The sequence below is a fragment of the Marmota marmota genome, unplaced genomic scaffold (genome assembly GCF_001458135.2).
Source record: "Marmota marmota marmota unplaced genomic scaffold, marMar, whole genome shotgun sequence".
In the NCBI taxonomy this organism is placed as follows: Eukaryota; Metazoa; Chordata; class Mammalia; order Rodentia; family Sciuridae; genus Marmota; species Marmota marmota.
This window is the reverse complement of record NW_026000016.1, coordinates 23,309,607-23,335,662: the sequence shown is the minus strand read 5'-3', so window position 1 is coordinate 23,335,662 and position 26,056 is coordinate 23,309,607. Positions and strand designations below refer to the sequence as shown.

At 32.8% G+C, this 26,056-nt stretch overlaps 1 protein-coding gene across 1 annotated transcript in view; it reads left to right on the top strand.

Annotated features, from left to right (window-relative positions):
* Dnah14 (dynein axonemal heavy chain 14) overlaps positions 1 to 26,056 on the top strand; it is a gene marked incomplete at its 5' end in the record, with an annotated part of 341,751 nt that overhangs the window by 162,780 nt on the left and 152,915 nt on the right. The window contains 8 exons of the mRNA XM_048809786.1: positions 6,804 to 6,897; positions 9,106 to 9,314; positions 10,054 to 10,306; positions 15,157 to 15,223; positions 17,346 to 17,563; positions 20,126 to 20,242; positions 23,775 to 23,933; positions 25,158 to 25,293. Coding sequence (XP_048665743.1) covers positions 6,804 to 6,897; positions 9,106 to 9,314; positions 10,054 to 10,306; positions 15,157 to 15,223; positions 17,346 to 17,563; positions 20,126 to 20,242; positions 23,775 to 23,933; positions 25,158 to 25,293 — 1,253 coding nt within the window. The remainder of the gene's footprint in view (positions 1 to 6,803; positions 6,898 to 9,105; positions 9,315 to 10,053; positions 10,307 to 15,156; positions 15,224 to 17,345; positions 17,564 to 20,125; positions 20,243 to 23,774; positions 23,934 to 25,157; positions 25,294 to 26,056) is intronic.

The window sequence follows — 26,056 nt, the reverse complement described above, 5'->3', positions numbered from 1 at the left end:
TTGAAGGTTTTGCTTTGAAAGAAACACAAAGTGAATTCAATTTAAATAGAAAATAATATAGTGATCCTAGCACCAACAATTTACCTTACAAATTAACAAGGTAAAAAAATACTTCAGTAGAAATGTGAACTAAATGTTTGATACAAAATTCATCAATGAATATAAATGGCAGAAATTTGAAAAGTTGTATTTTTGTTAGTAATAAGTAAGGCTACTGATAAATTTCATTAGCTAAAATATGTTAACAAACAGTGATAGTTGAAACCAAGGAGTTTAGTAAATATAAAAACAGAAAAACAACATTCCACTACATTGTAAAATATAAATTCCTATATAATTTTGGAAGTATAGTCAGCTCTATCAAATGTACTATATATTCTTTCCTCCAACCCATGAAAATAAGCTTATCAATGTATTCTTTTGTAGATTCTAACTTTTCAGGGATATCTTGATAGAATTTCTCTTGTCTAAGATTACTCTGTTTCAGGTTGAGCACCTCTATTCTGAAAATCAAAATCCAAAATACTTTAAAACCTGAAACATCAATACTGACTTGATGCCACAGTGGAAAATTCCATACCATGTAACTTGGTTTATGCACAAACTTCTTTTAAAACTATTTTTAGAAGTTACCTTCAGGTTCTATGTATAAGGCATATGTGAAACATAATTAATTTTTTATTTAAACTTGGGCGGCCCATCCTCTTTAAGTGTATGCAAATATTCCAAACTCCAAAACACTTCTGATCCCAAGAATTTCAGATAAGGGATACTTAACTTGTGTGTTGATGGTTAGTTAATTATATAAATAAATATTTTTAAAGCTTTTATCTTTTTTTTAACAAACAGAGGAAGAACTTTATTAGCAAGCGAAAGGTAAAGATATACACTTTCAGAGCAGAATGCAGGCAATCTGAGTGAGATGCCTACCAAGATTAAAGTTGAGTTTTTATTAGGGTACACAATTAGGTGGAATGTGTGTGAGCAAAAGGGGCTGCATTTCACTCAGGATTGGAAATACTGCACAAAATCATATTTTCCCATTAGGGGTCTGGTCTGATGTAGGTTTCAGTTCACATCCACATCTTTGGCAGTTGGTGATTGGGTGATTGGGTCAGAGCATCAGACACAAACCTTCAAAGTTAATGTTCTCTTTCTATTGAAGTCTTCTTTATCTTTTGCTGCATTCCAGAAAACTCATAGGGAATTGAAAGGTTACCAAGTAACATTCCATTGTGTATATATACCACATATTCTTTATCCATTCATCTATTGAAGGGCATCTAGGTTGGTTCCACAACTTAGCTATTGTGAATTGTGCTGCTATAAACATTGATGTAGCTGCATCCCTGTAGTATGCTGTTTTTAAGTCCTTTGAGTATAAACTGATGAGTGGGTTAACTGGGTCAAAAGGTGGTTCCATTCCAGGTTTTCCAAAGAATCTCCATACTGCTTTCCATATTGGCTGTACCATTTTGCAGTCCCACCAGCAATGTATGAATGTGCGTTTTTCTCCACATCCTTGACAACATTTATTGTTCCTTGTATTCTTGATAATTTCCATTCTGACTAGAGTGAGAAGGAATCTCAGTGTTGTTTTAATTTGCATTTCTCTAATTGTTAGAGATGATGAACATTTTTTTCATATATTTGTTGACTAATTGTGTATCACCTTCTGAGAAATGTCTGTTCAGTTCCTTGGAACATTTATTGATTGGGTTATTTGGATTTTTTGGTGTTAAGATATTTTGAGTTCTTAATATATCCATGAGATTAGTGCTCTATCTGATGTGTAAGTGGTAAAAATTTGCTCCTAAGCTGTAGGCTCTCTATTCACCTCGCTGATTGTTTCTCTTGCAGAGAACAAGTTTTTTAGTTTGAATCCATCCCATTTATTCATTCTTTATTTTGTTTCTTGCACTATAGGAGTCTTATTAAGGAAGTCAGGGCCTAATTCAAAGTGATGGAGATTTGTGCCTAGGTTTTCTTCTATTACACAGGGTCTCTGCCTTAATTCCTAGGTTGTTGATCCACTTTGAGTTTTGTGCTTGGTAAGAGATAGGGGTTTAATTTCATCTTGTTGCATATGGATTTCCAGTTTTTCTAGCACCATTTGTTGAAGAGGCTATTTTTTTTTCCAGTGCATGTTCTTGGCACCTTTGTCTAATATAAGATAATTATAGTTTTGTTGGTTAGTCTCTGTGTCCTCTATTCTGTACCATTGGTCTACCAGTCTGTTTTGGTGCCAATACCATGGTGGTTTTGTTACTATTGCTCTGTAGTATAGTTTCAGGTCTGGCATAGTGATGCCACCTGCTTAATTCTTCTTGCTAAGGATTGCTTTAGCTATTCTGGGTCTCTTGTTTTTCCAGATGAGTTTCATGACGGATTTGTAGGTTTCAGTCCACATCCACATCTTTCTATTTTTATGAGGAATGTCATTGGGATTTTGATTGGAATTGTATAAAATCTGTATAATTCTTTTGGTAGTATGGTCATTTTGACAATATTAATTCTGCCTATCCAAGAACAAGGGAGATCTTTCCATCTTCTAAGGTCTTCTTTAATTTCTTTCTTTAGCATGCTGCAGTTTTCATTGTAACGATCTTTCACCTCTTTTGTTGATTCCCAAGTATTTTTTTTTTGAGGCTATTGTAAATGAGGTAGTTTTCCTAGTTTCTCTTTCTGAGAATTTGTCACTGATACACAGAAATGCCTTTGATTTACGGGTTATTGATTTTGTATCCTTCTACTTTGCTGAATTCATTTATTAGTTCTAGCAGTTTTCTGGTGGAATTTTTTGGGTCTTCTAGGAATAGAATCATATCTTTGGCAAATAGTGATAATTTGAGTTCTTCTTTTCCTATTCATATCCCTAATTGTTCTGACTAGTGTTTCAAGAACTATATTAAATAGGAGTGGTGAAAAGAGGGCATTCCTGTCTTTTTCCAGTTTTTAGAGAGAAGGCTTTCAATTTGTCTCCATTTAGAATGATGTTGGCCTGGGGCTTAGCATAGATAGCTTTTACAATGTTAAGGTATGTCCTGTTATCCCTAGTTTTTCTAGTGTTTTGAACATGAAAAGGTGCTGTATTTTGTGAAATGCCTTTTCTGCGTCTATTGAGATGATCATGTGATTCCTATCTTTAAATCTATTGGTGAGATGAACTACATTTATAGATTTCTGTATGTTGAACCAACCTTGCATCCCTGGAATGAATCCCACTTGATCATGGTGCACTATCTTTTTTTAATGTTTTTGTATTCCATTTGCCAGAATTTTATTGAGAATTTTTGTATCTGTGCTCATTAGAGACATTGGTCTGAAGTTTTCTTTCATTGATATGTCTTTGTCTAGCTTTGGCCTCATAGAATGAGTTTGGAAGTATTCATTCTTTTTCTGTTTCATGAAATAATTTGAGGAGTATTGGTGTCAGTTCTTCTTTAAAGGTCTTATAGAACTCAGCTGTGTATGCATCTGACCCTGGGTTTTTCTTGGTTGGTAGGCTTCTGATGGCGTCTTCTATTTCATTGCTTGAAATTGATCTGTTTAAATTGTGTATAACATCCTGGTTCAGTTTGGGAAATCATATGACTCTAGAAATTTGTCAATGTTTTTGATATTTTTCATTTTATTGGAGTACAAATTTTCAAAATAATTTCTAATTACTTTTTGTATTTGTATAGTGTCCATGGTGATATTTCCTGTTTCATCATGGATGTTAGTAATTTGAGTTTTCTCTCTCCTTCTCTTTGTTAGAATGGCTAAGGCTTTATCAATTTTATTTATTTTTTTTAATAACCAACTTTTTATTTTGTCAATTTTTTCAGTTGTTTTTTTGTTTCAATTTCATTGATTTCAGCTCTGATTTTAATTATTTCCTGTCTTCTACTGCTTTTGGTGATGATTTGTTCTTCTTTTCCTAGGGCCTTGAGATGTAACATTAGGTCATTTGTTGACTTTTTCTTCTTTTAAGGAATGAACTTCATGCAAGAACTTTCCTCTTAGTGTCCTCTTAGCCTTCGTAGTGTCCCATAGATTTTGATATGTTGTATCAGTGTTCTCATTTACCTCTAAGAATTTTTTAATCTCCTCTTTGGTGTCTTTTGCAACTCATTGTTCCTTTAATATTTAGTCTCCAGGTGTTAGAGTGGCTTTTATTGTTTACTTTATCATTGATTTCCAATTTCATTCCATTATGATCTAATAGAATGCAGGTTAGTATCTCTACTTTTTTGTATTTGCTAAGAGTTGCTTTGTGGCATAATACATAATCTATTTTAAAGAAGGATCCATGTGCTGCTGAGAAGAAAACATGTTCACTTGTTGATTAATTAAATATTCTATATATTTCAGTTAAGACTAAGTTATTGATTATATTATTGAGTTCTATAGTTTCTTTATTTAACTTTTGTTTGAGAGATCTAATTAATGAGGAAGGAATTCTTTATTTAATCCACTATTAAATGTGCCACTGTCTTATATGAAAATATGGAAAAAAAACCCTCACTCACTCAACAGAAATAAAATTCGAGATGAATTAGCAATCTAAATGTTATGACAAAATTATAAGAATATAATATTTAGGGGCATATTTTCAGAGTTAGAAAGTCTTTAACTAAGACTGTACACCCCAAAATCCTAAGTAAAAAAATGAAAGGATTTGACTATAAATGTAAGTATGAAAATTTCTTTGCAAAAGTTACTATAAACTAAGTTAAAGCAAACTGTCACGACCTGCACCATTATTCAAGAACTGGCGAGGGGCAATGGGGGATTAAGAAAAACACACAAACATTTAGAGAGAAAAGCTGGATCAGGTGGGAAATGGAACTCTGATTGAGAACAGTGACCCAAAGCTAGCTCCACATGTTTATTATATAGGTTTTATCATCAAAAGGTTATTCGTGAGAAAGTTTCTGCAAAGCAGCAGGCTTGAAGGTCACAGTGCAGATGAGACAATTTTGTTTGTCTTACTATGCTCAGAATCTTCTATCCCTAGGAGTCAATGTCTTCATTTCAAGGTCATAACTGATAACCCTGAGCAATTGCCCAGAGCAACCAAGGGCTGGAGTCACCATAGCAACTGGGAAATGTTAACCCTGTACTTTTGCTCAGGGAAATCACAGTGCAAGAACACCGAAACAATGAGGCCATCAGACATCTAGATCCACATCACTGCTCCCCACAGCAAACCACATTTTAGGAGAAAATATTTACAACATTTATAGGTGATAAATCTAAATGTAATGACAAAAATCCATAAAGATTCATGATGTTAAATGGATCTTTAAAAATGAGTAAGAAAATATGAAATAACTAAATGAGGAAAAGATAAAAGGACATGAATAGAAAATTGATAGAATAAATACAAACTGCCAGAAGAAGTATGACAAGAAATTCAGCCTAGCTGTTAGTCAAAGAAATGAAAGTTAGAAAAATGATAGGCATAGGTTTTTCTTCTTTGTCAGTTTTTCAAAACTTTAGAATATTGATAGCAAACACAATTAGTGTTGGCAAGGATGTGGAGAAACGTGCATTATTACACCGAGTTGGTAGGAAGATTTTAATTTTAATTTTTTAGTTTTTGGTACTGGGGATTGAACCCAGGGCCCTTTACTACTGAGCTAGGTCCCCAACCAAACCCTTTTTATTTTTTTTATTTGGAGGTAAGGCCTCACAAAATTGCTAAGCCTGGCCCTGAACTTGTGATTCTCCTGCCTCAGACTCCAGAGCTGCTGAGATTAAAAGTGTGTGCCATGGCCCTCGGCCCTTGGTAGGAATTTTATTGCTACAAACCTTTGGGAAGAAATCTAATAAAAATTATTTTAAAATAAATACATATAAACTTTGACCCCACAATCCCACATTTTTAAAATACTATCTTCAGAAGGAGATACACTAGGGCATAATTATTTATGTCTGAGGATGATAATTTCTTAACTTTCATAATTATAATAATTGGAAATAGCCTGGGAGTTGATTACCTTCTGATGAGGCCTGGAGATTAGCACCAGCTGACTACTGTCTGTTGTATTGCTAGGGCCTTGTTCAAACCTGAGACCCTTGCTTGCTCTCTCTCTCTTCAGCCCCCAGCATAGCTTTCATGTTTTGTCTTCTCTTCCACTACTTTTCTTAATGGCAGAGGAAACCAGGGCCAGTTAGCTCATGACATATCACTCAGCTCTGCTGAGGAAATGAATAATAAAATCTTCTCCACAGATAATTAAGTTAATCACATGCATAGATAAGAATGCCTCAAAGGTAGGTATAAGAAAAATTTGTATTAGAATCACCTAGACTGAGCATTAAAAATGAAAACCATGGGCTTCACCCCAAACCTCTTCAATCAGAATCACCCAAGATGAGATCTTAGGATGTGCAATTTACCAGCCTCCAGGTAATTCTTGCAAACCCTAAGATTTGAGAATTGATAAGAAGAAAAGTCTAGGAAAAATATGCACCAAAATATCAATGATAGTGGTCTATATATGGTGGAAATTCAAAGAACTTATGCTTTCTTCCTTGTGCTTTGATGTATTATTTGAGTATTAAACAACAAACATGTACTATTTTTGCATGGGGGGCAAGAAACAAAAAAATAATATTCTAAAAGGAAATAAACAGTAGTTGCAAGTCAGTTACTTGCAACTTATAGTATGCTGGTTATGTGTCAGCCTTTTCAGCTGGAGAACCTCCTGCCTTTCACATTTCTCTCACTCAAGAAAGCATACAGACATATCACTCATTGTGGTTGGGAATTTTCAAATAAAAACTTTAACATTATTGATTGCATATTTTAGGTTTTCAAACTTGGTTCCTCTGATTCAGCAGATATTGATGATAATGTTTTTCTAAATGAGTTAGAGAAAATTGAAAAATGTCCACAAATTCCAAGTAAGTATTTTTATTAAATTCATGAAGATGATTAATAATACAGAAGACATTTTGAACTGATATGAGTTATTTTATATCTTTAAATATATTTTGCCTAGTGCTATTTGGCTTGCACAATTTATTATTTCCTCTTGTGTTTATTTAAATTTTGTGTGTATCACAATTTTGTGTGATTATAGTATATATTATTATGATATAGAAATACTAAGGCTTAAATAGTTCTTCATTTTATAAATGACCTTTGATCCTTCACAAAAACCAAATAGAAATTAATGGCAAAAATAAATAATGATGTGAAAAACAGCAGGGCCTCTGAAGTGGGACTCCAAACAATTGCTATATTCCCAGGCAAAATCAGAATGTGTATTTGACATGATCCCTACTCCAAAGGAGCTGACAGTCTACTAGAGGATCCCCAACCATTGTTTTCCCCACTCCAATTGAACTTCATACCAACACATCCACTGTTGGTACATTTACGATCCAGACTTTAAAAGAGACTTCTGCTGCTGCTTCTACTTCCTCTAGTATTTGTATGTCATTTTCGGTAGGATATAATGATTGGAGCATAATAAGTTTTCTTTATGGGGTTTTAGGACAATATCTAGGGCAGGTATTTCAGTCAGCCAGAACCCATCTTAGCAGTGATGGCTATATGAATCCTAGCTCTCCTCAGGGATACTTTAATGTCTTAGGTGGTTAGCTATGTTCTGTCTGCAGAGTGACCTATTCACACTTCCCTTATTCTGACCAATGGATTTTCTAAAATTGTAGAAATTGTGTTGGCTATGGAATGCCAAATATCATTGCATAACTGTCACAGATTTTATGCCATTTTTTTGCAAAAAAAAGTAGAATATGACCATTATATGAAGCTTTTTTTAAAAAAAAAAATGTGCCAGTATAGTAGAAACTATTTTTTACCAAGCTATTTTTGGTGCAAGATTAGGATGCATGAAATACTCATGAACTTATATTAATTCAGTGGTAATGATTATACAGTGAAATATAGTGTATTCTATGATCTGAGGTTTATATCCCAAATTCATGTAACTCCTAACCCTCAAGTTAATGCTATTAGGAGGTGGGGCTTCTGGGAAATGATTAGATCATGAAGGCTCTGTCCTCATGTTTGAAATTAGTGCCCTTATTTAAAAAAAAAAAAAAAGGCCACTAAGAGGGGCCACAAAGAGGAAAACAAAAAGGACACAAAGAGGAAAAAGCACCCTTCTGTGAACCAAGAGGATGGCTCTCACCAGACACTGAATATGCTGGCATCTTGATATTGGACTTCCAAACCTCCAGAGCCATAAGAAATAAATTTATGTTATTTATATGTAACTCAGTCTACGGTGTTTTGTTAAAGTGGCCCAGATGGACTAGAAAGAGGAATGTGGAAAGACGAGTAAATGGATTTCAAGTGTGATATACTCCAAACTTTTCATTTATTTGATTATTTGAAGAGTATCTCTTTCCCTTTGCTATTTACTAAGAGTAGCATGCTAAAAATTACTCATGAGTGGAAGGAGCAAACTCACTGTTATGGTGTTAGATACAAGATGACCCCCAAACACCTCATGTGGCAATGCAGGAATGTTCAGAGGTGAAATGATCAGATTATGAGAGCTGAATTCTGATTGGTGGAATAGTTCATTTGATGGATTAATATTTTAAGTATCATTTGGTGGTAACTGTAGGCAGGAGGGGCATGGCTGGAGGAAGTAGGGCACTGAGGGCATGCCATTTGTGATGATATTTTGTCCCTGACTCCTTGCTCAGTCTCTCTGCTTCCCAACTGCCGTGAGCTGAGAAGATTTCCTCCACCACACTCTTTTCACCACAATGCTCTGCCTCACTGACAGGCCCAGAGCAATGGAATCAGCTGACCATTGACTAAATCTCTGAAACTGTGAATCCAAAATAAACTTTACCTCCTCTAAATTGTTTTTGTCAAGTGTTTGAATCACAACAATGAAAAGCTGACTGACATACTTACAAATCATATTATTATGAAAAAGATCATAAATCGGTCTTCTATCCACATTTTAAAGATTAATTATCCAATTCATGTCTAAACAATACCTAGTGTTTTCTAAGACAATTTTTCATTTTGGAAAATATTCTCTAAAACAGAAAATTTGCAAAATTGTAATAAAAAATAGAGATTATTCTCAGTTATATTACCTTTTACCTTATTTTTCTCTCTAGATTTTGACTGGCAGTGGATTATCTTAGATGGTCCAGTGGATACTTTGTGGATAGAGAATCTAAATTCTGTGTTTGATGAAACTAGAACACTGTTCCTAGCAAACAGTGAGAGAATAGTTTTAACTAGTAAGATAAGAGTTATTTTTGAAATGGATACTCTCTCTCAGGCCAGTCCTGCTACTGTCAGCCGGTGTGCAATGATATATATGGTAAGTTTTCAAAAAATTTTCTTAACAAAGAAAACATGTTGTTTAGGATAGTAGCCAGTCACTATTGATAGCACTTTAATGTTTATTTTACTTTTACCTCTGGATCCAGAAGCACAACCCAGTAGTTCAGAAGTGACCCCAAAACCTCATAATCTAGAATTGAATATGAATGCATTTATTACTTAATTCAATTACTCTCAATAATTGAAGTGTCAATATTTTCTCCAACTGTAAGTAGTGCTTTCAATTAGACAGGTTAGGCTGCTGGTGTGAACTAATTTTCCAACAGAGGAAATATTTCCCTGAGACCTTTTCTTACTCTTAGAACTTGGAAAACACATTGCCAAGACAGTAGTGAGGAGGTAAAAGACACCACAAAAAAATCAGTATATTCTATAAATGAAATTAATTATTAGCTATGATTAGCTCTGTGCTATAATATAGCTAATTAAGTCCAGGACTACTTCTAGGTAAACAGTTCCCCTCACCCACATACACTGCCTCAATACACCTCCCTACACATACTCCTCCAATTGCCTGTTGTCTGATAAAACTATGGTTAGAAACATATATCATTCCAGAGAATGATAATTACTTGAGCTGTTTTTGACCACTTGCCCTTTAATGAATAATAACTCTAAGCTATATTTGGCAGAGGACACTGATAAAGCAAAAAGGAAGTAGGAGAACAGCATATTTTTTAATTTACTTAAGATTTTCTTATGCTTTTTATTATTAGGATCCTGTTGATCTGGGATGGGAGCCTTATGTCAAGTCATGGCTTTCAAAAACCTCTAAAATCATGAATCAATCAGGAGTAGATTGTCTTGAATTCATGATTCACAAAAGTGTCACTGACGGACTAAAATTTATAAAGAAGCATCAGAAATTTCAGCCATTTCCTGTACAGGACATAACAGTTATCATAACTCTCTGCAGAATTCTTGATGCTTTCTTTGAATTCATGAGTAGAAATGGAGGATTTGGAGAAGGTGAGTTTTTCCCCCTAAGTCACATTAATGATATTACAGCTTTGCCAGTCAATGGCAATTTATCATCTTCTGTAAAAGAAATTGAAGCCAGAAATTTTCAATTTATTTGGACCAACAGCAAATATGCATATGGAACAAACTAAAAATCCTTCATGGGGAGCATATCAATAAAAGTAAATTAAAATCATACACAATATTATAAGATGACAAAAAACCTGAAGAACCCTTGGAGGTTTTCTATTAGGGGAAGATTTTTTTTTGCCATGTTTCAACAATTCTTTGAGTTAATAGGGAAAACTGTTAAAAATTCTAATTGTAAGTTATAATCATCCAAAAGCATAAATATGCAAAGTAGTAAAACATATATAAGGAGAAACCAGTAGATTTAGAAATCAGTATAGCATTATGAATAAAGGCAACTCAAATATCCATCCTAATTTTATTTTAGAGTGAAAGTCACCTTGACCAATAAAAAAGAGAGGTTATTAATTGTAAAAGACAGATTAAGAATATAGTGTGTGTGTGTGTTTCTGTGTGTGTGTGTGTGTGTGAGAGAGAGAGAGAGAGAGAGAGAGAGAGAAGAAAATATATGAAAAAAATGGCTGACAGAACTACAAGGTTAAATAAGCATATCTGTTATCTGTGGGCTGGGGAAATAGCTCAGTTGGTAGAATGCTTGCCTTGCATGCACAAGGCCCTGGGTTCAATCCTCAGCACCAATTAAAAAAAAAAAAGCATATCTGTAATCTAGTTAGAGATGTTAGAAACTCCTCTAGAAGTCCTCCTATATAACATCCAAAGAGGTTTTTAAGGTCCTAAGACAGAGGGCAATAAAAACTCAGGACCAGGACTTAGAAATCAGAGTGGTCAACTCCAGAGAAAACTAAGTGGATAACTCCAACACTTAGGGTGGAGGCATAAGAGCAAATAATTACTCCAGTTTTTAAAACCCCAGACCTCCTTCAACCCTCTGAGGAATGCATTACTCAAAGTTTCAATGATGGCTCTCTGTAGACCAGAAACTGAACAAGATTTAATGATAGCAATGAAGATAATAGGACCCTGGAAAAATAAAAGCCAAATAATGGTCCTTAACCTCCAGAAACAGATGAAAGGAGCAGGGATGATATGAGTTTCAGAGAGTTATGAAGATAAGTAATAGAATATAGAATCATCAGGAGTGAAACATATGTGCCGGCAACAAGGTACCAGAAGCTTGTGTCATGAGAAGAAATCAAGGATGAGTGTCCAGGAGGTTAAGAGTAGTTGCTCCAGTAAGCCATTATAATCTCTTGCCAATTTCCAGACCTGAGCTATGTTTCAGGTTTAGAGCCATTGACAAAACAGAAGGTTGGGACCCTCTAAAATAAAATGGAACACATTTACAAAAATAATGGTACTGGTTCTTCTCCGAAGGGAACTACAGCCATTTATTTGGGTGACTTCCCTAGAGAATGAAGCATATTCAAAAGAATTTTAGAATTGTAGGACAGAGGGTCTGACTTGACATTGATATCCAGAAACCAAAGGCATCTTCATGTCCATCTCAATTAGAGTCCATTCATATGAGGACTAGGGAATAAATGACGTACAAAATTCTGACCAAAGTTCAGTTTACTAGATAGAGTTCACTAGGACCCCACCTCCTGGTTATTTTCCTGATCCCAAAATATATAACTGGATTTAATGTACTTAATCCTTTGACCAAATTGGGTCTTTAGTCTGGGATAAAAAATATATAGTGGGAAAGGTCAAATGGAAATCTCTGAAATTGCATCTGAATTGTCTCTAAATAATAATTTTAAAAGTGTCACTTTCAGGTTTGCGGGGAGAGGATGGTAGAAATTAATGCTACCCTTAAAGATTTTAAGGATTCAGGAATGGCATCTCCTTTGCATCTCAGTTTAATTTATTAGTCTGCAGCCAGCAGAAACAGATCCTAGAGGATGACAATAGGCTACACACAAACTGAATTAAGTAATAGTCCCAAATATAGCTACAATGCCAGAAAGACTGTCTCTTCTAGAAGAATACGGAGGTAGAAAATTGAAAAAGATCATCTATAATGATTTCAATTTTTTCTCATAAAATTAGAGCCAAAGTTATCTCTATTGAGTTGAGGGAAGTGAAATGTTGGTTTGAAGTATATGGGAAAAACTGAATGGTCATTGTGGGGATGTGAGAGCATATTCCTTAAGAATAAATTTAAAAAATTTACTGTTTACATTGAGGGTTCATTTAAGAGCAGAAATCATGATCTTAAATTTTGGGAAGAATGAGGATGTAATTAGGAGGCTTCCTTGAACATGGAAGTAGAATCATCTAATAGAAGATGGAAATTTAATCCAAAGATTGCCCTTTACTTTCTCAACTACTAGCAATTATGTAACCTTGCAGAAATTCATTCATTGGTATATATTGGATGTTTTATTATCTCTTATAATTGCTGAATAAGAATGGTTAGTCTTAATATATAATTTGGGGCCTGAATCTCATTTTATATTTGACACATTTTCTCTTTTGGATCATTAATTGGAGACATCCTATTCCAAAAGATGGCACAAAGATTCGTCAGATTCACTTTATTTGTCACCTTGCAAAGTATAGCAAAAGAAAGCTGACAGTACAGCACTGATGTAACATCAAAGTCAATCACAATCAAAAAATAAAAGAAAAATTAGGCCTCATCTGAATTAAAATCTTTTGAGCATAAAAAGTCATTATCAACAGAAAAGATAACTCACAAAATGGGAATTTTTCAAAGCATTTATTTTATAGAGATTAATATCCAGAATATATAAAGAACTCATACTACTCAACAGCAACAAAAAAAATCAACAACCATTTTTAAAATGGGCAAATGATGATAGACATTTCTCCAAAGAAGATAGACATATGACCAACAAGCACATTAAAATATGCACAACATCACTAATCATTAAGGATATGAAAATTGAAATGAGTTAATACTTCCCACCTGTTGGGATGACTATTAATAAATAAAAAATAAGTGTTAGCATGTATATGGAGAAAATGGAACCTTCATACATCACTGATGAGAATGTAAAATGACCCAGCCACTATGGAAAATGGTATGGCAGTTCCTCAAAAAATTAAATATAGAATTATCACCACTTGACCCAGCAATTTCCCTTCTGAGTGTTTACCCAAAATAATTGGAAGCAAATACTCTTAACAGATATTTCTACACCAACGTTCATAGCAGCATTATTCACAGTAGCTGAAAAGTAGAATCTTATTTTTTTTATTTGTTTTAATTAGTTACACATGTCAGTACAATAACCTTGACATATCATACATTTGAATCAGATGGGATACAATATCTCATTTTTCTGAGTACACAGGTTGCAGAATCACATTGGTCATGCATTCACATATATATTCACAGTAATAATAATGTCTGTTTCATTCTATTATCCTTCCTATCTCCCCAACCCCTCCTCTCCCCTCCCATCACTTCTCTCTACCTAATCTAGGGTAATGCTATTCTTTTTTTCTCACATCTTCATACATGTATTTTGTATAACAATGAGGGTCTCCTTCCACCATCCATGCAATTCCCCTTCTCCCTCCCTTTCCCTCCCACCCCTATGTAGAGGTAATCTTCTTCCCATGCTCTTCCTCTCTTCCCCATTTTGAGTCACCCCCTTTATATCAGAGAAGACATTCAGCATTTGTTTTTTTTGGAGATTGAGTAACTTCACTTAGCATAATCTGCTCTAATGTCATCCATTTCCCTGCAAATGCCATGATCTTATTATTTTTTAGTGCTGAGTAATATTCCATTGTGTATATATGCCACATTTTTTTTTTCATTCATCCATTGAAAGGCATCTAGGTTGGCTTCACAATCTAACTATTGTGAATTGTGCTGCTATAAACATTGATGTGGCTGTGTCCCTGTAGTATGCTGTTTTTAGGTCCTTTGGGTATAGTCCAAGAAGAGGAATAGCTGGGTCAAATGGTGGTTCCATTCCCAGCTTTCCAAGGAATCTCCATACTGCTTTCCAAATTGGCTGCACCAATTTGCAGTCCCACCAACAGTGTATGAGTGTACCTTTTTCCCGAATCCTCACCAGCACTTGTTGTTGTTTGACTTCATAATGGCTGCCATTCTTACTGGAGTGAGATGGTATCTTAGAATAGTTTTATTTGCATTTCTCTGACTGCTAGAGATGATGAGCACTTTTTTGTATACTTGTTGATTGATTGTATATCCTCTTCTGAGAAGTGTCTGTTCAGGTTCTTGGCCCATTTGTTGATTGGTTATTTATTTATTTTGTTTGTTTGTTTAGCTTTTTGAGTTATTTGTATACCCTAGAGATTAGAGCTCTATCTGATGTGTGAGGGGTAAAAATTTGTTCCCAGGATGTAGGCTCCCTATTCACCTCACATATTATTTCTTTTGCGGAGAAAAAACTTTTTAGTTTGAATCTATCCCATTTAACGAAAGGCACTAACACTTTAATGGTTCTAAAATGGTGGATAATAGCATTATGGGTGGCATTATTTTCTTCTTTATACTTTTATCTATTTTATCAATGTCCCATGAGAAATATATTTTACTTTATTATTAAAAAATAAATATTAAAAAGAAAAAAATAAGCTTAAAAGACTAATGAATAATCAATTAAACTGAGTTCCTCTATGGAATGGGTAACTTGTAGGGATGGGAAAAGACAGCTACAATCTGCCTACAATGATGTATGTGAAAAGATATTCTCTTACTTACAGTCCACTAAACAGTGTTATAAATTAAACCTCATGAATTAACTAGCTAAATTTTAGGTTTGTTATTAATTGCATAAAAATACTCTTTCCTTTTTAAGGTGATCCGAATAACACTTCAACTAAGGAGACAAAAGATTCTACCAAATTGAAGGAACCAGAAAAGAGGTCAGCTACATTCATTTGACAAATCTAGTAGGAACCAAATACTCAAATACATACAGGATTACTTGTCAACACACCAGTACTTTTGTGATTGTATAATATCAAAATCCACTTCAGGTCCACAAATCACCATATTTTTATACTAATTTTTTAAAAATAAGATTATATGGATACTTCTGTCCAGTCTCTGTACATATTGGAAAAATGAATAAAATGACATGAATTTAATTTATGAATCTGTCATTTATGAGCTATGAAATATATTTGGTTACTAAAAATTTTTAATCTTTGATTATCTCAGTTATAAAATGAAATAATGATGTGATATGCTAGGTACGTAGAACAGAGCCTGCTTGGTACATAGTTAAGTGCTCAATAAATTATATCTTTGAATATTGATTAGTGTAACATTTCTTCTGCTACTTTTTTATGATATGAGCATTACTATTGGGGCCTTCCTACATCTCATTATGAGTCTCTGAGACCATTCATGTCACATTCACTTTTGAAAAAGAAGACATTCTAAATAGACTTTCCGGGGCTGGGGATGTGGCTCAAAGGATAGCACGCTCGCCTGGCATGCACGGGGCGCTGGGTTCGATCCTCAGCACCACATAAAAATAAAATAAAGATGTTGTGTCCACGAAAAACTAAAAAATAAATTTTAAAAAATAGACTTTCCACTGTCAGCTCTGCCTTCACATCTATTCACTTATCTCCGTCTTGATTATGACATCTGAGCCCAAACTTCCATCATTTCTTTCCTATACTGTTGCAATAGACTCCCAATTTGTTTCCCCAATTCTTCTAGTCATTTCTCAACATAATTGGAGATTTTTTTAAAAAAATTGAAATAGTTGAGTAGCCATAAAAGAATATTTATAAAATATAAACTTAATAACTTCCCATTATTCTGAGTAGAAGAAAAATATCTTGGCTAGTTTAAAAAGTCCCTGTCCATCTCTCCAGAGTTATGACCTAATCTTTCCTCTAACTGTGCTTCAGTGACACTGGCTTTTGTTTCCCTCCACTTCCTCAAACTAGCAATGATCCTTTGACTTCAGGGTCTTGGCACATGTGTTCCTTCTGCTCAAAATTCTATACTTCTATGTTTTGCCAAAGCCCAATCATTCTTCAGGTATCAATTTAACTGGTGCTTCAAAAAAGACCTTCCCTAACTTCTGCAATCTAAATTAGTTATCCCTGCTATTATTCTTCATGATATGCTTGACTCTTTATTCTTTATTCTTATCATGGTTTAGTATTAATTTTCCTTTCCTGTGAAAAGGGGATTCTGATTTTGTTCAGAGTAACTGATATGTTATAGCCACTCAATAATATTTGCCAAAAGAACTATCACATATTACACAGGGCTAGAAATTTCAGACAAGATTGTGTAAATACTTATACATTAAAGGTTGCTAATAAACTTCAGTTTGGTGATATACAAAGTGTGTTGAGATCAGGCTTAAATCTCTGTCCAGCCCTATCAACACCAGCCTTATCACAGTAGGACTTGAATTTCATGAACCAGGAGTGACTTGAGTTGACCTAGACTAGAAAATACTCACCAGATTTACCCTGCCCAGGATTAGCCACATTAAACTAAATCAACCTCTAGGATTTGGCTGAGAAGAATATAGAGTGAATACTATTTGCTTATATCTACATAAAGTGAAGAATTATCATATTTTCTCTCAAAAGACAAATAAACTTGCAGCTACTTAATTAGCCTAAAATAAAAATGAAATGTGTGTATACATTAAATTAAAATATGTACATAAATTAACTATACATGTATATATGTATTAAATTAAAATGTATGTTAAACATACTTTTAGAAATATAAAAATGATACGTTTGAATGAATTAAATTTTAAAATATATAAAGGAATATATTAAATAAAGGTTGACTACAGATCTCTTACACATATGGGACTTTAAAAATAGTAACTAATTTACATGACTTATCAAAGGAACAGTTATACATTAATTCTAAAACTTTTCTGTCAACACTTGAACTATATTATAGTTTTTAATAAAAATGAAACTTTTATATATTGAAAGAAATTTCTGAGCTGCTTTCTAAAACTAAACCTTCACCCTTCCTTTCATTTCTACCCAGCAATGAAAATCTGTGGTATCTGGAGAAAAATCCTGATAAATTAACAATAATGATTCAAAAGCTTTTTGTGTTTGCTTTTACTTGGGCATTTGGAGGAAGTTTAAAGCATGAAGATGATACACTATTTTATCCAACTTTTGAGCCTGATTCTGTTTCGGAAGTAACCTATGATTTTGACAAACTTGTACGTGAATTATTTGAAGACAATTCACAAGGAGGTAAGTTCTGGCTGGGAGGAATCATTATTTTGCTTATTATTTTAAAATAGTTTTTAAATTGTTGATGGACCTTTACTTTATTTATTAATTTATTTATGTGTGGTGCTGAGAATCAAAGCCAGTACCTCACACATGCCAGGCAAGCGCTCCACCACTGAGCCACAGCCCAGCTCTATTTTGCTTATTTTAAAATATTAATTAGAAGCAATTATTGTACTTATATTGACTAGGCCCATCTTTTGAAGTGTGAAGATTAAAGGTAAAATAGTATTAAGAAACAACACCTTTATGCTAATGAAGGGGGTTAAAGAAAATTAGATTCCTGATTGGTTCCAGATGCAATGAGAAGCTAGAACACTAGTGAAGCAAAAGGGAAAGCCTATGAACTCAGCCTTAGCCCATCAGCTGTGTAACGATCCATACTATCCACACCACCATGTAGCAGGAACTTCTGCAGGAGTAGAATATTTAGTCTTATATTTTTATTTTAATTCTGAGTTATTTTATAAAGTCTTGTGCTTTATATTTATAGGTCAGTTCTAACAGGTGGAATCTATCCTAGTAACCTAAAATACTAACCCTTCCCATTTAGCTGTTGCTGATTAAAGAAACTTTGAATAGATAAAGAGATTGTTAATGCAGGTACCAAAAAGAGACAAAATATGAATGTATTTAGAAGAACCTTGTAAAACAAAGATGGGATCTTTTTTGTGTGGTGCTGGGGATTGAACCTAGGACCTTGTGCATGTAAGGCAAGGACTCTACCAACTGAACCATATCCCAAATATATTTGGCTACTAAATATTTTTAATCTTTGATTATCTCAGTTATAAAATGAAATAATTAAGTAATGTGCTAGGTGCGTAGAATAGAGCCTGCCTGGTACATAGTTAAGTGCTCAATCAATGCAGTCTTAATTCTTAATTCAGTCTTCTGAATTACTATAAACAGTTCCATTTAAGACATCTGGATGGGAGCAGAGGTGTAGCTCAATAAGAGAGCGCATGCGTAGTTTTTGCTAGGACCTGTGTTCAATCCTCACAGTCAAAAATGCACATATATATATAAACATCTGGATGACAAGTTTTATGTAATTTCCTATAGAAATTAACTTTTAATTTCAAAGCATTGCATGTTAATTTGTTATTGAAGTTAACTATTCAATTTTATGCCTCTTTTTTTAAAAAAAAATATTTTTTAGAAGTATTTGGACGCAATACCTTCATTTTATTTATTTACTTCTATGTGGTGCTGAGGATCAAACCCAAGGCCTCACACTTGCTAGACAAGTACTTTACCACTGAGCCACAATCTCAGCACCTGCTAACTTTTAAAGATAGATAAACTACCTTGATTTATTGTCAGGCAGATCATAAACTAGAAATGTTTTATTAAAAATGTAAAAGCTATACACAAAATAAAGGAATTTTCGATGAGTTGTTAAAGTGTACTAAGGTATTTGTTGTCTTTGAAAAATAGGATTAAAAAATCAACTTTTAATTTGTTAGAACAATGTATAAAATAGCATATTGATTTGAAGCACACAGAAAGTAATTAATAATTATATGTGATGCAAATACAAAAAAAAGAATAGCAATACTATATGATGAAGTAAAATTTATGCCAAAAGATTAAAGAGGATTCGAGAAAAACACTACATTAAAAAACAACAACCCTAGCTGGCCAAGGTGTAATCCCAGAGGCTTGGGAGATTGGGGCAGAAGGATCATGAGTTCAAAGCCAGCCTCAGCAAAGGAATAGCGTGAGGCACTAAGTAACTCAGTGAGACCCTGTCTCTAAAATAAAATTTAAAATAGGGCTGGGGATGTGGCTCAGTGCCCAAGTTCAATCCCCAGTACGAAAACAAACAAACAAACAAACAAAAAATCCACAAAACATAAAACAACCATGAACTTGTAGGACTATAACAATATAGTCTTTTAATAGCAAAATCTGATAGAATTCTAACAGGTAATAAATAATTCTAAGATTATAAGAGATTTTTAATTTGTCTCTATGATAAATTGAAAGATTGAAACAGGCAAAAAATTATAAGGTGTATGTTAACACTGTTTTACATATACATTTATCATTTTAAATATTAACATTGTTATCTTTGTATAGTAAAATAATTGCTTAATTATTTTGCTTTTCATTATTCAATATCTTCAACAATTTTCTACTGAGAAAATATATTACTTTTAAAATGGAAAATCCATGTGATTTACAAATAAGTATCAATATTCTCTTATGTATTGGTTTAGCCACAACCAGTACATTTCTATCATTTAAAAACATCATGTGTGTTTACATAATAAGAAACAGAACTTTAAGGTAAGGTTTCAAGGCTATCAGATCAAAATTCACCTTAATTTCTGGATTATAAAAAGGACAAAAAGTTAATCAGTTTTTGCTTTTATACAATTAAATATTATGAAAAAAGACAGACTTATTTAATATATTTGGACATACCTTTCTTAATAATCATATATTTCAGTTAGAGTTCATATTCTTAAATAAATCTCTTTCTTATGTGGATCTATTTATCAATCTCAAATGTAGGTATCAGTCTACCAACTGGTAAACGGTCTATCTTTGGGTATTTTGTGGACATACTACAATGTGAATTCATACCTTGGTCAGATTTAGTTCCTAATATTCAGACAATAATTCAAAGAGGTAAGGGTAATTATACAAATTTCTTGTAATTTGTAATTTTTTGTAATTTCTTCAAAATGCTGAGGATACTGTATTTGTAAAATTAGTTATATATCAGCAACTTTAATTATTAATACATTCCAAATTTGTGTAGAGACCAGTTTGGATCCGCATTTACAAAACGTGCCTTAAAAATAACTTTTGAATACTACTTTATGAGAAATCTGGAGTATTTTGAGTCATTTGCACATTGTAAAACTGAGTTCATTGAAAGTCTTATTAATCACAATATTTATTATTTCAATTAGCTATGATTATTGAAAGGAGAAAATGGTAAGGTTCACATCTAAAATAGGAAAAGTATGTATGTAAGAACTTACACTTGATTATATAGGAAACTACTCATTAGAAAAAATACCATCGTTTGGTGAACATCCATATTTGCTAAATTATTTTTATTCTCAATCTTCTGCTTCTACATAAAACAAAAAAAGACATAGAAACTTGTTGCACTTTAAGAGCTTGGAAGAAGTTTAAGGCAGGAACTTAATGGTCAGGCTTCTTGTCAAGTTCTTACAAATACAGATGGTCCTCAACTTGCAAGTTTTCAACTTTATGGTAGTGTGAAAGCAACACATAATCAGTAAAAACCATACTTCAAATCTGGAATTTGAAATTTGCATCATTTCTCAGACTAGCAATACTGGAATTTGAAATTTTGGATCATTTCTCAGACTAGCAATAGGCAGTATCATACTCTTTTGCAATATTGGACAGTGGCAGTAATCATAGGAATATAAGAGGAAACAACCAATACTCTACAGTGTACTGTTACTAAACTATGCTGTTAAGTAGGTTAGGTGTATCAAATGCTTTTGACTTAACAACATTTTCAATTTACCATGGGCTTATTTGGATATAATCACATCATCAAGGAGGAGAATCAGTATAAGAAGTTTAATGAATGGAAATTGAAATGAATAACTGAAGTCAGGTTTCTCTCATCAAATAATTTCAAAGTTTGGTTGCAAGAGTTTTTGACAGAAACCAACCAGAGCTGTCAGAATCATAGGCATCCAGAAAGTTCTAATTTCAAATTTATTTTTGTTGGAAATACCAAAGTTATATTGTACATTGTTTTGTCACAATAAGCATTGGTGAGAGATCACAGATTCTATTTCATGTTAGTGCTAATATTGGGGGCATTTTTATCTTTAGCTTTTTGCCACTAGATAGAAATATAACTGAATATCATTTGCCTATAATTCAACACCTTCTCCAAATCTAAAACATTCACTTCTCTGGAGACAACTTACCCTACTTGTATGCAAAGGACATAGAAGCAATTAAAACCCTCCTGAACTTTTAAACCAAACTTGTAATGATAATTTTAATGTCACAATACCATGTTTCCCCTGCAGTAAACCACAATATGTAGATTGGGCATCTTAGACATGCTTAAGAAAAAAATCACCTTTTGGTATTATTGCATAGAAAGCTGACTGAAGGAGAAATCCACAACAACTACATGAAGTGCTTTCTCCTGGACTTAAAACTCTATGGGGTTATCACTGAGCACAGATGTGATAAATCATGATGCAGAATTCCTTTTCCTACTATCATGGTGGAATAGTTATTGAAAGAAAACATTTTGCATGTGAATTGAGTTATATATTTTACTTCAATTTCCACTAATATTTGAGGAGTTCAAATATGAATTGTGTAGTAATTAAGATTAATTAACAGTGCTGAAAATTATGCTTTATACAGCTTATTGAGGATATAATATCTATTTAACAATCTACACATAATTTTGATTGAAACAGTCATGTTTTTTTATCAGTCAGGTTGACTGTTAAATGTTCAAGGAGGACAAAAACCAAAGCTTCTTTCCTTCCACTCTTTCTCTCTCACACAAACACGTATAATTTAATCTGACCTATTAAGGGCTCTCCCCTCTGTAGAAAGGTGAACTACCTTAAGCGAGCCCTTACGTGGCCAGATACCCTATCCTGAGTGACCTAAGGAACCTCAAATCTTGAACTAAGGTTATCTGTGACTATTTTCTAGCATCCACTAAAAAGCTAATAGAATAGGACTATTTTCCTAAATCATATATTATTCATACAAACAATATTTTCAAATTTAATACTCAGTTAAAGGTAATTAGCAGAATCAAGATTATCACCATAAATTAACAAGACTTGAATGACTAGAATTACCGGCTATATATTCTGAGACATCCATACTTACTATGTTTAAAGAAATAAAAAATAAGCTTGAAAATACCTGAAAAGAATCAGAAACTATGAAAATGTGGCACAATTTGAAAAAGAATCAAACAGACCCTCTAGAGATGAAAAATGCAGCCAAATACGACCAGTGTAACTCCACATCATCTACAACTGCAATAATGGGATCCTAATTAGAATAAATTGTTCTCTCTGTATGTATAACATGTTTAAATACAGTCTACTATCATATATATCTAAAAAGAACAAATAAAAATAGTTATAAAGGAAAAAATGACAACAAAAACAACCTACTTAAAGAGAAAAGGAAGCATTTTCATTAAAATCCAACATTTCAACTTAATGTTTTTTTTAATTTTTTGTAGCTGTAGATGGACAGAATGCCTTTATTTTATTTGTTTATTTTTATCTGGTGCTAAGGATCCAACTCAGTGCCTCGTACATTCTAGGCAAGTACTGTCACTGTGCTACAGCCCCAACCTCTTAATGTTGTTTTGAAGATGCTAACCAATGCAGTTAAAAAAGAGAAAAAAATTAGATATGTAAATTTGAAAAGGAGATGGTTAGATTTTATTATTTGCAGATATTAAAATATTTATGAAACCCAAGAATACCTTAAAATGATAAACTATAAGTAAAAGTATAAAGAATATGAATAAACAATTCATAGAAAAATAAACACTTCTTACATATAAAGAGTTGATTCATATATGAGAAATTCAAGTTAATCTACAATTAGATATAATTTTTACCTGTAATTTTGGTGAGGATCAAGAAGTTTGATACCTTTCACGAAGGCATGAAGATATAGACTCTCAAATATTGGAGAGCAATTTGTCAATATCCATCAAATTATATATCATATGACAGTTTATATTGATCCAAAACTCTACTTATAAAAAAATTAGTCCACATATATGTGAAATAACATATGTGTATTACTTAACTCAGACTTGTTTGTAATAGCAAAAGATTGAAAACATCATAAATGTCCATAAGTAGAGCACTGGGTAAAAAAAAGAAAAATTTTGCATGATACATTTGTTAAATGGAATGATACTGATCAGAAAAAAATCTTTTAATGGCTTATAAGAAAGTTTCTTTTTGGATTTATATTTGTGTGTGTGTTTTATTTTACATCAAATTGCCTATGTTTGGCTATTTTTTACTTTTACAAATGTCAATCTTTAAAATAGTTAAATTTCTTTATAATATGTTGAATTTTTTTCAGAAAGTATTAAGTACCCAAAATGTTAGTTTAATATTTCTAAGTCATTAGAAACTTTTCTTTTTTAACTTAGGGACTTCATTACTGACTGACATTCAAGAATCTGGTGACAACATATTGAAGATGATAGAATGTGGAGAGTACATTAATTATGTTGCTACCAGAGACACAACATGCCTTTCTTTTCTCATGAGCCTTCTCTTAAAGAATTCCTGCCCTGTGCTTCTCACAGGTATTTTTTAAAAATGTAAATGAAGGGGTATTTTAGAGTTAGGAGGAAATATTACTTGGTCCAAACATGCGAAATGGGAAAAAATAGGTCCTGAAAAGTTTTGGTGACTATATAAATTCACATCCTTACTAACAGTGTATAAAATGCCCATTTCCCTACATATTTTCTAGTAGAGGACATTGTGAATCTTTTTCATCTTTTCATTACCTTCAGGAAAATTCTAGCAGTAGAACTACTGGGTAAATATATAACTGGTCTCCATGCCTGTGGGCTGAGGTCCTTGGAGGTCCACTAATGGTAACATTGATTGGTTTAATTAAATCTACACATGTAATTCCTCAACCGGAAGCTAAATTTTTCACTTTTTTACTTTTACCAAAGGAATCACTCTATAGCTTCCATTGTTTCTGAACATTTATTTCAACTTAATCACCTTTTCCAGTTTTCTAACTTATATGGTCCATCACCAGAGGCAAGTAGTACCATTTTCCCAGTTCCATATTCAAAGAATTCCAGCAAGGTGACTCTCAGGTAACCATAGCTTGCCTTTAATTTCATCTAAGGAATGAATTATCAAGTCATGAGTCCCTGTTCTGCCTCAATAAAGAATTTATCATCAGATTTCTCCCTCCGATTGTCTTAGCAAATGTTGTCAAGGAATTTTATTTCATGTAGTATTTCTAGTGTGCTATAGGCAAAACAATTTGTGATGGGCTTAATGAACATTAGATAAAAATATATAGACAGTAGAATGAATCAGATATAACTTTCCTTTGCTCTTAAATGAATACATGACTAGTGTAACTCCACATTATGTACAACTACAAGAATGGGATCCTAATTGGAATGGGTTGTACTACATGTATGTATGTCAAAATGCACTCTACTGTCATGTATATATAAAAATAACAAATTTTTAAAACCCCATTAGCTCCTTATCTATTCTTTTGTAAAATATGTAAATAATGTAGACTCTGAGAAGGATACATATTAACTCACTTACCTAGCCAGTATCACATTTTAAAAAGGGAAAAGCAAAAACATACTTTTCATGTAAATTTCAGATGAAGGAAAATGCTATTGTTTCCTCAGACACCTAGGCTAGAGGTCTAACTCTGGGGATCCCAATAAACCAGGTCTGTTACACTATTAGTTCGTTTTAATATGTTAACATATGTCATTTTCTGGCATGTAATTCTAACCTAAAATATTTTTCCCTCTTAGGAGAATGTGGTGTTGGGAAAACTGCTACCATTAACCAAATGCTTGAAAAGTTAGAGAACTCCGGAGCATTTGATATAAAATATGGGTCAATTTTAGGAGATGTCCTATTACATAATGAGATCAAAAAATCAAGGTTGTATATATTAAACTTTAAATTTTATTCATCTATTATTTAGATTCTATTTATAAAAAAAATGTTGGCCTTAACATATATGTGCCTTGTTTTTAAAAAACAAATCTATGCAATGAGTTGCCTGAAATTCCATCATGATATATTTCTTTTATTTTATACCTTTATTTTTTAATAAATTTTTTATGTATTTTAATTAGGTATAATAACAGAATAATATTTTATTTAGTTATTTATTTTATGTGGTCCTGAGGATCGAACCCAGAATCCCAGAATCTCACATGTGCTAGGCAAGTGCTCCACCACTGAGCTACAACCCAGCCCCATATATATTTCTATGTAATAAAAAAGTCACAAGGCAAAATTGCAGAATGATATATAAACTATGTGTGTAAAATATATGCAAAGAAAAAAGCCTGAAAGAATATGCACCAAAATGTTAAGACCATGAGTAATTTTTTCTGGTTATCATTATTTTCTCAATGTTTTGTAACAAATGTTACTTTTATTAAACTAAAAAAAGTAAATCTATTATATAAAAATGCAGAGTTATTCAAAAGAAGAATTTTCCTAATCTCCCCTTTATGTTTTCAATTTAAATGCTCTCACTTAAAAATAATAATTGTTTATATTTGTGGGGTGTTATGTTTTGATATGCATTATGAAATGATTACTTCAGCTAATTAACACATCTATCACCTCACTACTATTTTTTAGAGTGAGAACATTTAAATTTTTTTTATTTGCTATATTGAAATAGGCAATACAT